Source organism: Coenobita brevimanus, chromosome 11, assembly GCF_032717465.1.
Source record: "Coenobita brevimanus isolate Jiangsu-jjx chromosome 11, ASM3271746v2, whole genome shotgun sequence".
NCBI lineage: Eukaryota > Metazoa > Arthropoda > Malacostraca > Decapoda > Coenobitidae > Coenobita > Coenobita brevimanus.
The window spans coordinates 7,794,096-7,810,214 of record NC_136964.1 but is presented as its reverse complement, the minus strand read 5'-3'; the positions used below and the strand labels follow the sequence as shown (position 1 = coordinate 7,810,214).

General features: G+C 40.6%; 1 protein-coding gene across 4 annotated transcripts in view; it reads right to left on the bottom strand.

Moving 5' to 3' along the window:
* Positions 1-3,040: 3,040 nt before the first annotated feature.
* Positions 3,041-16,119, bottom strand: part of Crk (Crk proto-oncogene, adaptor protein) — a 116,795-nt gene continuing 103,716 nt past the window's right edge. For all 4 annotated transcript variants that reach the window (XM_080281296.1, XM_080281301.1, XM_080281310.1 and 1 more), the window contains 5 exons: positions 14,267-14,389; positions 11,969-12,173; positions 9,940-10,068; positions 8,126-8,218; positions 3,041-3,692 (listed from right to left, as the gene is read on the bottom strand). In XM_080281296.1, coding sequence (XP_080137422.1) covers positions 3,474-3,692; positions 8,126-8,218; positions 9,940-10,068; positions 11,969-12,173; positions 14,267-14,389 — 769 coding nt within the window. In that variant the 3' untranslated portion in view covers positions 3,041-3,473. The remainder of the gene's footprint in view (positions 3,693-8,125; positions 8,219-9,939; positions 10,069-11,968; positions 12,174-14,266; positions 14,390-16,119) is intronic.

Genomic DNA, 16,119 nt, shown 5'->3' with positions numbered 1-16,119 from the left:
CCCTTAAACCCCTCCATTAAGAAAGTTCTCTCTTACTGAAGTGGTTAATGAAGACCAGATGTAACCTTTCCAGATCAACACATCTCCCTTAACTCTGAATACAATCACCAAGACACAGCATGAATAATAATAATAATAATAATAATAACAATACCATCACTAGTCAGCAGGGGATAAGAAAAATAATATAAAGGCGGCACAATTTGATTTCACATTTGTCCTTAAAACCAATTAAATTTTTTGTTCATATAAATTTCACTACATGTTGGAAAATACTTCTGAATGGGTTATCAATATTTTAACTCCTTCAATCCAATGGCATTTTGAAATTTTAAACTTGCTACATTCAGATTATTTACTTATTTACAGTATCTATTTTTTATTTTATATATTCTATTTTCATTTTTATTTTATGTATCTACTTATCTATTTTTTATCTTATTTATTCTACTTTTTATTTTATGTATCTTTATTTATTTATTTATTTTTATTATACAGGAATTATCTGTACTGACTGGGAAAGAAACTGTCTCATTAACTCTTCAAAAACAATGATATCTCTTCCTAAGCTAAATAAAGCCCTACACTCTTGATGGGGTAAGGAGGCTCCCTAACACCTCTTCCTTAGCGACTTATTTTCCAAACTACTCATTAATATCCTCCATTTTTTTCTTCTTATACCTTTTCAATATCAACACAGACTGCATGAATAACAAACAAGAATACAGAGGAGAGTGTATGTGAGTGAGGTGGAGGCCAAGGATGAGATAAAGGGATGAAGTGGAGAGGTATATGACAGAGGGGGGTGTGAGCTGGGAACAGGGCAGTGAAATGGCAGGGGACAGGGCAACAAGGAGGCGACTTGTTTGTGGCTGCCCCTTACGGGATTGAGGCATCTGGCAGTAGATAGTAGCAGTAGATTGATGGATATAGTAATGAATCAGAATCAGAAATAAACTGATAAGGAAGAGGCATTACAGAGCTTCCTAAGCGCGCCAGGACACCATCCAGATTATCCAAAGGTGACAAGAAAAAAAATAGAAAAAAAAAAAATTGACATATCTTCAAAATTTTACCCTCTTACAACCTCAAGAATTTTTGGGTTATTTTTGGAGTAATCATCAGAAGGGACTGGGTAAGAAAGTCTCCATTAAGCCCTCCAAAACCTGATTCCTCCCTCTAAATGCTTAATAAATTCCTCTGACGGCAGCAAGCATAAAATCACAAATAAGTCAGCGGATTGAAGTCGTTAAAATCTTTGAGTCCGGGGATGTCTCTTCTATTTTATTTTTGCCGTTTTCTGATGCCTTTACTCACCTTAGGACAGACTTTTCGAACATGGGGGTTAGATATGGTACTAATAAACCCCTTCAGTACAAGAGCCCTTTCCGAAGTTGAATAAAATCATCAGGTAGCAAGAATAAACTACAGTCCTTTCACCTTAACTTGGCCCAGGTTTTTATCCTTTTGCAGCTTACTTATTTATATCTTTCTGCAGCTTACTTATTTATATCCTTTTGCAGCTAACTTCCCATGGCTTACCAGCATAATAAGACAGTACTATGGCTCTACATCCTGTCCACAGCACTTCTTCATGACTAACATCACATTATAAAATACTATGGCTCTACATCTTTTCCATAGCACTTCTTCATGACTAACATCACATTATAAAATACTATGGCTCTACATCCTTTCCATAGCACTTCTTCATGACTAACATCACATTTTGGTGTTAATCTCTTGCAACAACTCACTATTTAAGAAAGATAGATGGGAATTTTCAGCCAAATTTAGGTGAAAAAGGTATGGCGGGGGACAGGGCGACATGGAGGCGATTTGTTTGTGGCCACCCCTTATAGGATTAAGGCATCTGGCAATAGATAGATAGGGTATGGCATAGTAATAAGGCAATTTTATGACCCTACCTTCTTTCCATAGCACTTCTCCATGACTAAAACCACATTCTAGGGTTAATCTGCTGTTACAACTCGGTATTCAAGATGGAGAGATGGCAATAGTAGGCCAGGGAGTAAAAACTTCAGCTCTACATCCTTTCCATAGCACTTCTTCATGACTAAAACCACATTCTAGAGTCAATTTCTTGTTACAGCTCAATAATCAAGATGGAGAGATGGCAATTCCAGGCCAAATCAGAGTAAAAAATTTGGCTCTACATCCTTTCCATTGCACTTCTTCATGACTAATATCACATTCTAGTGTTAATCTCAGTATTCAAGATGGAGAGATGGCAGTTTTAGGCCAAACCAGAGTAAAAACTGCAGCTCAACATCCTTTCCATAGCACTTTCTTCATGACTTACATCATATTATAGTGTTCCTCTTGTAACAATTCATTATTCAAGATGGATAGATGGTAATTTCAGGCCAACTCAGAGTAAAAAATATGGCTCTACATCCTTTCCATAGCACTTCTTCATGACTAATATCACATTCTAGCGTTAATCTCTTCTTACAACTCAGAATTTAAGATGGAGAGATGGGAATTTTAGGCCAAATCAAAGTAAAAAGAGTACAGCATGAACTTCACCCAGATTCAGTGTGTGTCGGTAGTTTTAACCCCTTCTATCTGGAAACTCTTTTTAGATGTGATTTTTGTCTTTCTCTTGATGATTTGTTCAATTTGAGACTCTCTTTCTGTACTGGGTGAATTGGAAAGAGGTTTTATAACTTCTTTCTCTGCTATACTGCCTAAAATTGCCATCTTTCCATCTTGAATGCTGAGTCGTAAAAACAGACTAACAATAAATATGCTAGTCACGAAGAAGTATATGAGAGAAGGGGGTGTGAGCTGGGAGCGGGGCAGTGAAATGGCGGGGGACAGGGCGACATGGAAGTGATTTGTTTATGGCCACCCCTTACGGGATTAAGGCATCTGGCAATAGATAGATAGATAAAAGAAGTGCCATGGAAAGGATGTAGAGCATAGTACTGTCTTTCTCCTCCAATGGTCTGCATGAAATAAGCTGCAAAAAGACAAAAATCTGGGCCAGGTTAAGGTGAAAGGAGTATAGTGGAATCTCACAAACTTAATACGATCGTCTGAAAGAGGCAAGAATAAACTTTTAAAAAGACATCACCCAAACACGATATTAAGTCAAAATTATGTGCAGAGATAAAACCTTCCTATAAATCTAGTCATGCACTTTACAGTACTAGTGTAGTAATGTTTCTCCTAAGCTCAGTAGGATCATGGGGTCTGAATATAGTGTTACATTTCTATATTATCTCACAAATCATTAAAACCTTTCACTGTAAAAAGCTTCACAAATACTGCATCTTTCGCTCACACAGTCGGAGTCTTTCACACACAACCTTCATTTATCACACAGACACACTCACACACACACACTCCCATTCACTCTAAATTACATCCACTCAAAGTATCACACTAGTTCTAAGAAAATAAAAGATTCTAAACATTACATTCCCTAACATATACATTTAAGGTGTCTAATTCGGGTCACCATCAGCCGAATTTTCGCTGTCAATAAATTCCACGTGTGTGAAGGGAAAGTGTCCAACCTTGCCGTTTAGTTCTCCTTCCCACTGTCCATTAATGTTCATCTTCGTTACCTTGATGAGATCGCCAATTTCCAGTCTAAGGGCAGTTTTGTCATATGCATTGGGAACTCTAGCCTGCTTCACTCGTGCATAAGCTGGCAACTTCCGCTGTAACAGAAGAGGTTTGATTATTTCTTCACCTGGAATTTGTATCATTGTATTAAGGATAACTAAGAGAAGGAAGGCTGATACAAGGAATAAAAAATACAAGGCAACTAGGAGGAAGAACTGACTACTGAAGAATGTACTGTATTTTACATCTGTACTGTAATAAGTAATAAGGTGAGGTGTGTATTCTTAGTGTAGTAATAAGTAATAGAAAGAGCATGCATAAGGGTTACAGTAAGAACAATCCTCTCCAGAACTGCAAAACTGTTTAAAAAGTAAGTTCCTCTCATACATGCAGGAACACCATGTAGTCATGCACTTCCAATTAATCCACATGAATTACATAGAGGTATAACATGACTGAATAACATATGCTTGTCTACAGTAACCCATAAATCTATTTTTACAGACAGGAGCTTTATGTACATGCCTCTCAAGGGACAAGAAGCTATGTCCTCTCAAGCTAACATTCATCAGCACCAAGGAAATTATTATAACAATTTGAGAGGCTGTCGGCTCAAGACGCATATTAAGAATGACTTGTTCCATTCCTAGAATTACAAATCCTGTACAAAGCACCAATGGACAGTCGATTGTTCTTCTACGTACTATTAAGGGAGGAGAGTCTCAAGTGTCTACGTAATTCCCAGACTTAAAAAAATACTGGACTGACACTTAACTAGGTGCTACCAAAGAAGGAGCTTTGACTGCTTCATATTTGGTAACTTATGACAATCTAAAAGTTCAGTGCTGAGCTTTCATAGCTGGAAAGACCCGTTCCATCAAGACAGGTCACGCAGAGTAAAATGATGGCTTCTCTTATCTGAGTAAGCAGCTACTGTGAAAGAAATGTTAATACCAATCCCATCAACCTAGAAATATCTGAAGTTTCAATAAAGTTCATATGGATAAACAGTGCTGCCATGAATGTTGTACACCTGCATATAATAAGCCTTGCTCCCCAGAACTCTTCCTGAAAATGCATGCCCTGTCCTGCTTGATGATTATGCTTAATTCTTCATACACCTGAAATAAAAGAACTGAGGACATTGGAGGAGTTTTCTTGCATGTTGGTATAATTCTCAATCAAAGACAACATTAAATTTAATCATGTACGCCTGTGCCATGCTGAAGCTTCTGTGGCCACAATTCTCAGTTGAAATTATGTCTCAGTGTCCCATCCTACAAGTACCCTGCTTTTTTAAATCTATATGTTTCCTAGACAAAAGGAAAGTACTCGTCTCTGAACCCATAGTGAACTTATGATACTTTACCCCAGCTAGTGTAATGAAAGTTAAGCAAACTGAAATAACTTGAAGCTGTACTGCCACTGCTAAAGAATTTGATGCGAGTGCTCAAAGGCATGCAACAGATCTTTGCTTCTGACCAACCTAACAGAGAGGCTTGGCAGATGACAAAATCAGTATAACTGGTCTCAAGTGACATAAGAATCTCTGGGTCCAGGATTATTGCATTTGAGAAGGAAAGGGCCAGACAAAGGCAATACACATCCCTTCATCTGACTATGAAATAAGAAAATCCTGTTGTCTATAAACAGTTAACAGCCATCTCAGGCAACATGAAATACATCTTAACAGTCTGCTTTACAACACAGAACACACATATATAACAACACATGTATATAAATTGAGTGTTGCTGTAATATTTCTCCGTCTATTTAGTTCCCCAAACATCTCTTTCTACAAGGAACATAACAGAGGTGACAGTGCAGTTAAGGCAAACTTCTAAACTCTACATCTGTCCAGTCTTGTATGTGTTTATAGGTCATTTATTAGGAGTCAAATTTTTCTCCATGTACATTACAGTACATCTAAGGTTAATATGTACTTAACAATAATTTAACAGGTTAAACAACTTAAGTGGTAGATATTAGGCATTAACCTTCTGAAACTGGTGATGCATTTTTCGTTTCAATCACGCTACCACCACACAAACTAACATGGCTAATGAAAGGTTAGATACTAACAAGCCTAATGAAAGGTTAGATAAACTCTCATCAACTGCTTTATTAGGAGACTCTTTCTGATTAAAATCATCCAGAAGCAGAAGGAATAAAGGTGACATCTTTTACCACAAGGGTTAACCCATTGAGTGAAGGGATGTCTTTTTCATTTTATTCTTGCCATCACTGCCATGGCAGCCAAGTGGTTAGCATTAGCAGCTATGATGCTGTGGCCTGACAGTGCCAGGGTTAGAACCCTAGTGTGGGCAGCTTGTGCTGCTCTACTCAGGTGTCCATCCACCCACTGTGGGTTGGTAGGAAATATAAGTACCTAGGGTAGGTAACTATAACAGCCTGGATAACAGTCTCCATATATCTCAGGACACTGGGAAAACAACATGCCACAGGCTCAAAGTCAAAGTTATAAAGATTACACCAGGCCTCACAGCATGTCCTGACTTTAGTCATTTTTACCCTTATTACTGATAATCATATTCACATTCATACAAATTTTTATATCTGGTGGGGTTGGTATAGCCTTAATAAATCCATTTAATATGAGAGGCCTTGCTCAAGCCAAATAAAATTGTTTGGTGGCAGCAGGAGTAAAGGGAAATGGACGTCACCTAGATTCAAAGATATACCCCTTCAATCTGGTAATGTGTTTTTCATTGTTATACCTAGCTTCACATTATTTTATTTAGCTTAGTTTAGAGACAACCCTCACAGTGAAGGCATTAACAAGAGCTGTATCTAAAGCCTCAAGTTTGAAAAGTGTCTCTAAAACTGAATAAAACTGTCCAGATGTAAGAGTAAAATATAAGTCACCAGATTCAAGGGGTTAACAACTTCCATTCCAGTGAGATATTTTTTGCTCTACTCTTCTTACCTTCTGGCAGTTTTATTCAGCTTAGGACTGACTTCTTGAACTGTAGGAAACAGATACAACCTTCAATAATCCTTCCACTACAAGAGATCTCCCTTAATCTGTATAAAATCCTTTGGTGGAATGCACTTTTCACTTAAACTTGGCCAAGATTCTCATGCTTTGGCAGGTAATATCCAACAGCTTGATAGGATAAGACAATACTATCACTTTACATCTTTTTCATACCACTTCTTCATGTCTAGTGCAATGTTCTTCTGTTATCTTACTGGATTAAAGATGGAGAGGTGTCAATTTTAGGCCAAGTTAAAGTAAAATGAGTTTGGGAAGAGTAAAATGAAAAATACATCATCAGAATGAATGGATTAATGGAGTATTGGTAAGTGAGAGGGTACACTGAAACCAGCCAGGGAATTTTCAGTCATGAGTGGTTTACTAATGGGATAATTCTCTGTGTTTTTGGTCATAGCTAGCTTAAGTATACCTGGTGGAGAAATACCGGCTCCTTATGAAGAATGCCTATACATACGTCACCTAGAAACAAAATGTGAGAAGTCCTTAATGCACAGTAAGATGATTCTCTTGTGATGCACATACAGCAATTCCTTATTATGTTATTTATATTCTGCCTGACATCAAATACCACAGCATGAAGAGCCACCATTATGTGACCAAGGCCAACATGTGCAAGCAGGGTGGAGCCTTTATAAATGATAAATTACGATATGATACAATATGGTAACTACCTGTATAATCAGTTTTTTTTATTGAGGCAAAGAAAGATGCAGTGCAGGTTGGTGATGACTGGCTGAGTGCAACATGTGCAAAATAACATTTACTAACCCAAACTTCCCCCTCAGATATCTGCTGTCAATTAATAATGCTAATGAGTAAAGAGATTATGAAGTAATGCTGCATTCAAGCAATCATCACCAACCTGTCAAGTGCATCTTTGCCTCGATGAAAAAAAAATTGAGCATAACTGGTACCTGTCATACCCATATTGCCCCCTACAAAACACAGGAGACTGAGGTTAGGTTCCTATAGTCCACAACATATAAAGGTAAGAGGGTAACCTTCCACCCCATGTAGTGTTTCAGATTACAGACAAAAAAATCCACCAGTCACCTCTAGGACTAAAACCATAAGCCACCAACTGCATCACCAGACATCTACATGTTGATGATGTGTTCCAAAATGCTGCAACTTCATCCATACTACTGGTACTGTAAACTTAGGGAAACTCGCAAATAAGCTATACAGACTGCAATGGAGTTAAAATGAAGTTGCCCTTCTCCTGCAGGCCACCATCCTCCTTTTGGGGGATGGGGAGGGAGATAAAGAATGTCTGTATAACTAGGCAACAGAGCTGGCTAATTATACTGGTGCCAATGCATGAAGGCTCCCCTCTTCAGCACCCTCTGTGCTTAATAGCAGAAAAGAATATTGAAAATGATAACATAACACGGAATTACTGTACTGCATTATCTAGTCTAAATTTACCATTAATGAAGAGTAATAGCAACAGATACATACCATTACTGTATTTACAATGAAACTTCAAAAGCCACCCTGGGCACTAACCTGAAGGCTGGACTTGGGTCGTGGTGCGGTGTCTGTTGACTGTGAGCTGTTTCTGTTGCTGGTTGTCATTGGTATGGTGTCACCTTCTTCATACTGTGGGACAAAAAGGTTGAGTTACTGGTAGTAGTACATGAGAGAGGGAGGTTGAGTTACTGGTAGTAGTACATGAGAGAGGGGGATGTAAGCTAGGGGGAGGGCAGTGAAATGGCAGGGGACAGGGCACCTTGGATTTGTTTGTGGCCACCCCTTGTTGGATTACGGCGTCTTGGCTATACATAGAGATAGATACTCATCCTTGCTTAACACCTTGCATTCAGTGACATATTAATTGTTCTATTCTTATTATATTTTATGAATATAATAATGAAGAAGTGAAGGAACGTTGTGGGGTAGATGTGGATGTGGTTGAAAAGATTAGGAGAAGTACACTGAGGTGGTTTGGACATGTGGAGAGAATGGAGAATGAAAGACTGACTAAGAGGGTGTATGTAGGTGAGGTGGAGGGAGGGAGAGGGAGAGGTAGACCGAGGATGAGGTGGAGGGATGGAGTTGAGAGGTATATGAGGGAGGGGGGGGTGAGTTGGGGGGAGGGGAGTCAAATGGTGGGTGACAGAGTGACTTGGAGGCGTTTTGTCTGCGGCCACCCTTTGCGGGACTAGGGCGTCGGGCTATAGATAGATAGATAGAAAGCTATAAGGGAACTCCTGTGGTGAAGAGTTAAATGCAGGCTACTATACTCTCTCTCTCTCTCTCTCTCTTTTTTTATAGAGGCAAAGAATGCACTTGACAGACTGGTAACGACTGGCCGAATGTAACATGTCCGAATAACATCGTTGTGGAAATTAGCTGAAATACAATGATGTTATTCGGATATGTCGCATTCAGCCAACCATCACCAACCTATCAAGTGCATCTTCACCTCAATAAATAAATAAATAAATAAATAAATTTGTGGTAGGTGGGGGTGCTCACCATCCACTCACTCGATGTAGTACTGCTGTCAGGTGTCTGCCCTTTCCTCTCCTCCATCCTTCTTTCCATCCATCAGCCTCTGGCTTTCTTTCCTTCATTCTTTCCTTGTCCTTCTGCCTACGGGTGACTTTACACTCCCTCTTCTGTCTTTCTTTCCTCTTCCTTCTGCCTGTGGGTGACTCTACACTGAGTGACAAGCCAAATGGTTTCCTGTACACCAGGAAACCATTTACTAACCTGGGTGGTAACCATATAACCAAATTTTGGCACCTGGTGGTTTAGTGGGTAATTATTGCGCCCCAATCGGATTGAGCCGGTGAAGGTTTATATCCAAGGGGTGGTTGGGGTTTATTACTCATGTAATGCCACTCAGGGTTGAGTGAGGCTGGTCACTCTCATCTTAAATGTCGGGACCAAATGCCCAGCCCTGGGCTCCTATGTTTCCCATGGGGCAATGTAGGATTGGATGATGGATGGATGGATTAAGGTGCTCCAATTGGACTGAGCCTGTGTAGGTTTATATCTAAGAGGTGGTTGGGGTTTATTGCTCATGTAATGCCAATCAGGGATGAGTGAGGCTGGTCACTCTCATCTTAAATGTCGGGACCAACTTGCCTAGCCCTGGGCTCCTACGCTCATCATGGGGAAACATAGGATTGGATGATGGATGGATGGATGGGTTTTCCTTGATTCTGAATCCTACCCCAACCCGTTTTGAGGCAGGAATAAGGATGGTGGTGGTAGCGGTGATAATAAAAGCAATGATGATGATGATGATGATGATGATGGCAATAATGACAATGATGATGACGATGACGATGATGCACAGTCCACCCACTCACCTTCTGGACGTAGGGTACAGGTATGGATCCGGTCTGGTTCATGGTGTTTCGTGCCGTCCACCACTGCTCCTCATCTTTGCTCACAATGGTTAGGATTTCGCCTTTTCTGAACGGAAGGTCATCAGGATCCTGTGAATGTAAAGGGAGATTAAGTATAAGAGAGATGGGACTGTGACCTGGAGAGAAAGAGAGATGAGGCTGTGACTTGGAGAGAAAGAGAGATGGGGCTGTGACTTGGAGAGAGAGATGGGGCTGTGACTTGGAGAGAAAGAGAAAGGGCAGTGTGATTGGTGAGGACAGGGTGATATGGAGGCAGTTTTTTTTTTTTTTTTGAGGAAGAAGGAACCAAAGGCTGAGCCTGCAAAACGTTCCTTCCAAGAAAAAAAAAAGAATAAATACAAAGGAGAGACAAATTCAAGATCCATTCATTTGCAGATGCCTGGACACACTGCATTTGAAAGACTGGAGATCATAGGAAGTAGGAAATACTGACAGATGGAGACAGTTCCAGAGCTGACCTGTTGCATACAAGAAGGACTGGGAGTAACAGTTAACTCTTGCATTAGAGAGTTGGACAGAAAAGGGATGAGAGTTTGTTGCTAGACGGGTGCTATGCGTCTGAGATTATGGCTTATGGCAATAGACAGAAAGACAAACAGACAGATAGATAGATAAGCAGCATAAATACATGAGAGACAGGGCTGTGACTTGGAGGTAGGGCAGCATGATCGGTGAGGACAGGGTAACATGGAGGTGGTTCATCTATGGCCACCCTTCTGACATTGTGGCTTCTGGTAATAGATAGAAAGACAAATAGATAGAGATAGATAAGTAGCATATGTATGTGAAAGATGGGGCTGTGACTTGGAGGCAGGGCAGCGTGATGGGTGAGGACAGGGTGACATGGAGGCAGTTCATCTGTGGCCACCCTTCTGAGATTATGGCTTCGGGCAATAAATAGACAAATAGATAGATAGATAAGGAGTATAAGTAGATAAGAGAGAGGGCTGTGACTTGGAGACAGGGTAGCATGATGGGTGGGGACAGGGTGACATGGAGGTGGTTCATTTGTGGCCACCCTTCTGGGATTGTGGCTTCTGGTAATAGATAGAGAGAAAAAATAGATACAGAGATTGATAGGTATGCTGTAACACTTTTCAAAGACATAAACTCTACTCTACATTTTTCCATTAATAAGCACCATTAGTATCCTGTATTACTTTCTAAGCTATATACTGCACTACACTTAGGAAAGATATCTCACTGTGTTGGGATTTATTAAGGCCAGACCAATTTCAGCCTGCAGTCAACTGGGTTCGCATTTCCGATGAACCTGGGGTGACAACAATATCAACAATATACAATTCACATAAATGATTGTACCAAAAAAAAATGTGATGCTTCAGAACACATCCTTTGCATATAATGAGGATATACAGTACTGTGCTAGAGAGAGACTGGATGTACCATACTTATAGTACAATAACAGTCAGTCATATTTTTACCCCTTTTGAAGTTAAGGAACCTGGGGCTAGGCTACTGTAGTCAAGGATATTTAACCCCTACATGCCAGGGGTTTTCTGATGTCACACACTCCTCCCAACAGGGGATTTCAGTGATTTGGAAAAAAATACCCTTACTTCAAACCCTAATATCTGCCAAATTATAACAGCCAGAGAAAGAGTTAATGATAAATAAACCTCACCAACTCTTCCTCTTTCAAATGAAAGTATCCCCATGTCTCCAGGTGGTCCCGTCAATGAGTAAGGATAAGTTATAGTTCAAAGGGTGGAAGGAAGACGCTTGCAGCTATACACGTCAACCAGCATTGCTCTGTGCCCAAAATCATGACGGCTATACACATCACGCAGCACGTGGGGATTATGGGGAGATGACCTGCATCCTTAATTCTCTTGGTGGCATTACACGATCAAAAAACCTCCAGTCACTTCTTGGGAACTGAACTTATGCAGAATCACTTCGACTGGGGTGTTCTGATCACTATCCCACCATGCACCACCGTACTTACACTGCCTTCAAAGTCGAATTTGGCCACAACTTTCTCACAGCGCTTGGGGGCGGGCCGGATGAGTGGTGTGCTGTCGAGGTAATGTAGCTTGTAGAAGTTGAGAAGGGAGGGAAGGTCAGGGAACATTTGGTCGCCTATACGGTAGCGCGTTTGATCGCCTTGTGTTATCTTGTTTATGATGTAATGTGATACTTTGTTGTCCTCTCTGAAAAAGAATAATACAAAAATTAGTGATGTCTTAAAAGAAAATAAGAAGTTGTGATACCTTACAGAATTCTATAAGAAGTTGTGATGCCTTGAGGAATAATACAAGAATTTGTGAGTGAGGTGGAGGGGGAGGCCAAGGATGAGATGCAGGGATGGAGTGGAGAGGTATATGAGACAGGGGTGTGTGAGCTAGGAGCAAGGCAGTGAAATGGTGGGGGACAGGGCGACATGGAGACGATTTGTTTGTGGTCACCCCTTACGGGATTAAGGCATCTGGCAATAGAAAGATAGAGAGATCAAACTTTGTGATGACTTAAAAAATAATATAAGAATTGGTGATGCCTAAAAAGAATAATATACGAAGTTGTGATGCCTTTAAGAATAAATCAGTGATGTCTTAAACCTACACTCAAGATGTATATGAGACACGGGGTTGAGAGATGGGGTTGTGAGTTGGAGAGGTTAACTTGGTGGGGGAAAGGGTGATATGGAAGGAATCATTCGTAGCCACCCCTTAAGGGATTCAAATAACTCATAATAAACATCGTGAAAAATATATGAAACTAACCCTCTCTATACTTTCACATTCATAATTGGTACAAACATATACTGTATTTAATTTCATTCTGTGGGGCTATAAAACAGTATATTAAAACTTTCTATTGTCAGTTAATCTAATGCCTAAGGTTCTAAACATATTCGGTTTTCGTATGGCAATGTATTTTTATCAGTCAGGCTCACACAGTATCAGTATTCAAGTCCCGAAAAAATAAAATAAAATAAAATAAAAAATATCCCATGGTTATTCCATACAGCAAAATTGTTCAAATCCAAAAAATATTTCATAGTCAAGAGGATACAAAGCACTGCAAATAACCATCAGTTCACACCAGGTAATTATCACAGAGCGCACACACACAGACACACACACACACACACACACACACACAAAGACTAACAATGTATACTCAATGCCATTACCTGCCTACTTCTTTATCATTCTTTTTTCTGTGTCTGTCCTCCTCTCTTCCTATTTCTCCCATCTTTCCTGTCACTTTTTATTACTCTTCTTTCCTTGTCAGGTGGCTTTACATTGAGTGACAAGCCTAATGGTTTCCAGTAAGCCAGGAAACCACTAACAACGTTGGGTGGTAATCATGTAACCAACCCACACGTGTTCCCTACGTGTCAACAAGTGGGTTGGTGGAGGGTAGGTGCCCCTCCCCGTAAAACAACTAACTCAAAAACCAACGGCCACTCCTTACGGGATTATGGCGTCTGGCTATAGAAGACGGATAGTGACCAACCTAAATTGCACCTCAGTGGCATTATCTCTCTCTCTCTCTCTCTCTCTCTCTCTCTGATCTATCTACACAGCTTCAAGAAATTTGTATTTTTTTTTTTTTTAATATCAGAAAGAATGGGTCAAGGCTTGGAATAATTCTCTCTCTCTCTCTCTCTCTCTCTCGTGTGTGTGTGTGTGTGTGTGTGTGTGTGTTACTGCCTTTCTATAGAACTGAGTCATGCACGTAAAACCCCATCTTTTCATAATCCTTCTCCACTTCTCAAAATCTATGACTAAACTTCCTTTCGCACCTGATTCCACGAGTCAAATTATTATCAAAGAATATTATGCTTATTTTCATTATCAAATTCATCACAATATACTTTATAGAAGATGGTAAATTCAAAAACACAACTGTTCTCCCACTTCAGCGTAAAGAATATTGACAACGGGCGAAATGCAGTGAATACCTCGTTCTCTATCAGTGTGTGTTTCAAATGCATTCGATTTTACCCTTATGTATTAGTCATATTTTGAGGAAGATATTCTCGTCTCGTCTCGACTCGTCTCTCTCTCTCTCTCCTTGAAAGGTTTTAAGATACGGCTCTCTCTCTCTCTCTCTCTCTCTCTCTCTCTCTCTCTCTCTCTCTCTCTCGTAACGTTTTAAGATATTCTGTCTGTGTGTCTGTCTGTCCGTCTGTCTGTGTGTCTGTCTGTCCGTCCGTCTGTCTGTCTGTCTGTCTCTCTCTCTCACACACACACACACACACCACAACATCACTACAAACCCACCAAACTGCACTCACCTTACACACAACACAAAGTCGCCTAGTATGGTAGTTGAATCACGAACTAGGAACACCCCACTGTCTCTCTCTCCCATCAAAAGGTCCGTTGCATCTTGCCTGGACATCTGACCGAAGTACCAGCTGAAAAAAAAGAATAGAAATGATTAGCTTGCATGGAGAGAGAGACTGGCGAATGAGGAAGTGAGGGAGCGTTGTGGTGTGGATGTGACAGAAAGCGTTAGGAGAAATACACTGAGATGGTTTGGCCATGTGAAGAGGATGGAGTGAGAGACTAACGAGGAGTGTATATGAGTGAGGTGGAGAAGGCGACCAAGGATGAGAGGGAGGGATGGAGTGGAGAGGTATATGAGAGAGAGGCGTGTGAGTTACGGGGAGGGTAATGGCAGGGGACAGGGTGACATGGAGGCGATTTGTGTGGCCACCCCTTAGGGAATTACGGCGTCTGGCTATAGACAGATAGATAGATTGCATATGGACTTCAAATACACCTAAGTACAAGCTAAAAGGAAAAATTACATTATGTTTAGTTTGTATATAAAGAGACCAGTGACAGCAGAAATGACTTAATACTGTGTGGTTATTATATGGTCAGATTTCATATTAGACTGCTATTATTCGTGTATTACTCTCTCTCTCTCTCTCTCTCTCTCTCTCTCACACACACACACACACGATTGAAAAAGTACAAAGGGCAGCTACAAGATGGGTACCAAGCTTAAGGGATCTAAGCTACGAAGAAAGACTTGAAAAACTGAATCTACCAACACTACAGGCGAGAAGGAAAAGAGGAGACATGATTATGCTATATAAATGCGTCTCAGGGAAAGAGAAAATAAACGTAAAATAATATATAACCTATGGGGAAGCATCAGCAAGAGGACACTGCAAAAAACTACATAAAACGAGAGGCGATAAAGACGTAAGGAAATTCAGTTTCCCAAATAGGGCAATTGATCAGTGGAATGCACTACCGAACGAAAGTGTGCCAAAACTATTCATAAGTTTAAGGATATGTTTGATAAAAATGGTTTGAGACACGGGACAGTACGAGCCTGACTCATTCCTGTTAAGATACAATTAGGTAAACACACACACACACACACACACACACACACGCCTAACCTTACATCCTTGGTCTTTCTCTCTCTCTCTCTCTCTCTCTCTCACACACACACACACACACACACACACACACACACACACACACACATAGCATTAATATTCCTAGCAACCTTGGCAGTCCTATAAAGCCATGTTGACATCTAACTCTCCCCAATCATTTACTCTTTCCTATTTTACCAACAGAGAATTTACTTGATGTCACAGTGTACTTTTTCCTCCATTTTATTCAGTTACAGTTGTTGGTCCTTCTCTCTATCTATCTATTGCCAGGGCCTCAATCCCGTAAGGAGTGGCCACAAACAAATCGTCTCCATGTCGCTCTGTCCCCCGCCATTTCACTGCCCTGCTCCCAGCTCACACACGCCGTCTCTCATATACCTCTCCACTCCATCCATCTTTCTCATCCTTGGTCACCCCCCCCTCTCTCTCCACCTCACTCACATACACACTCCTCGTTAGTCTCTCGCTCTCCATCTTCTCAACATGGCTAAACCACCTCAGTGCGTTTCTCCGAACGCTTCCTATCACATCCACATCCACACCACAACGCTCCTTCACTTCCTCATTTGTCAGTCTGTCTCTCCATCCTCTCCACATGGCCAAACCACCTCAATGTATTTCTAACGCTTTCTGTCACATCCACACCACAACGCTCCTTCACTTCCTCATTCGTCATTCTGTCTCTCCATGTAACTCCACCCTCAAATAACTCACTCCTGTCCTAATAT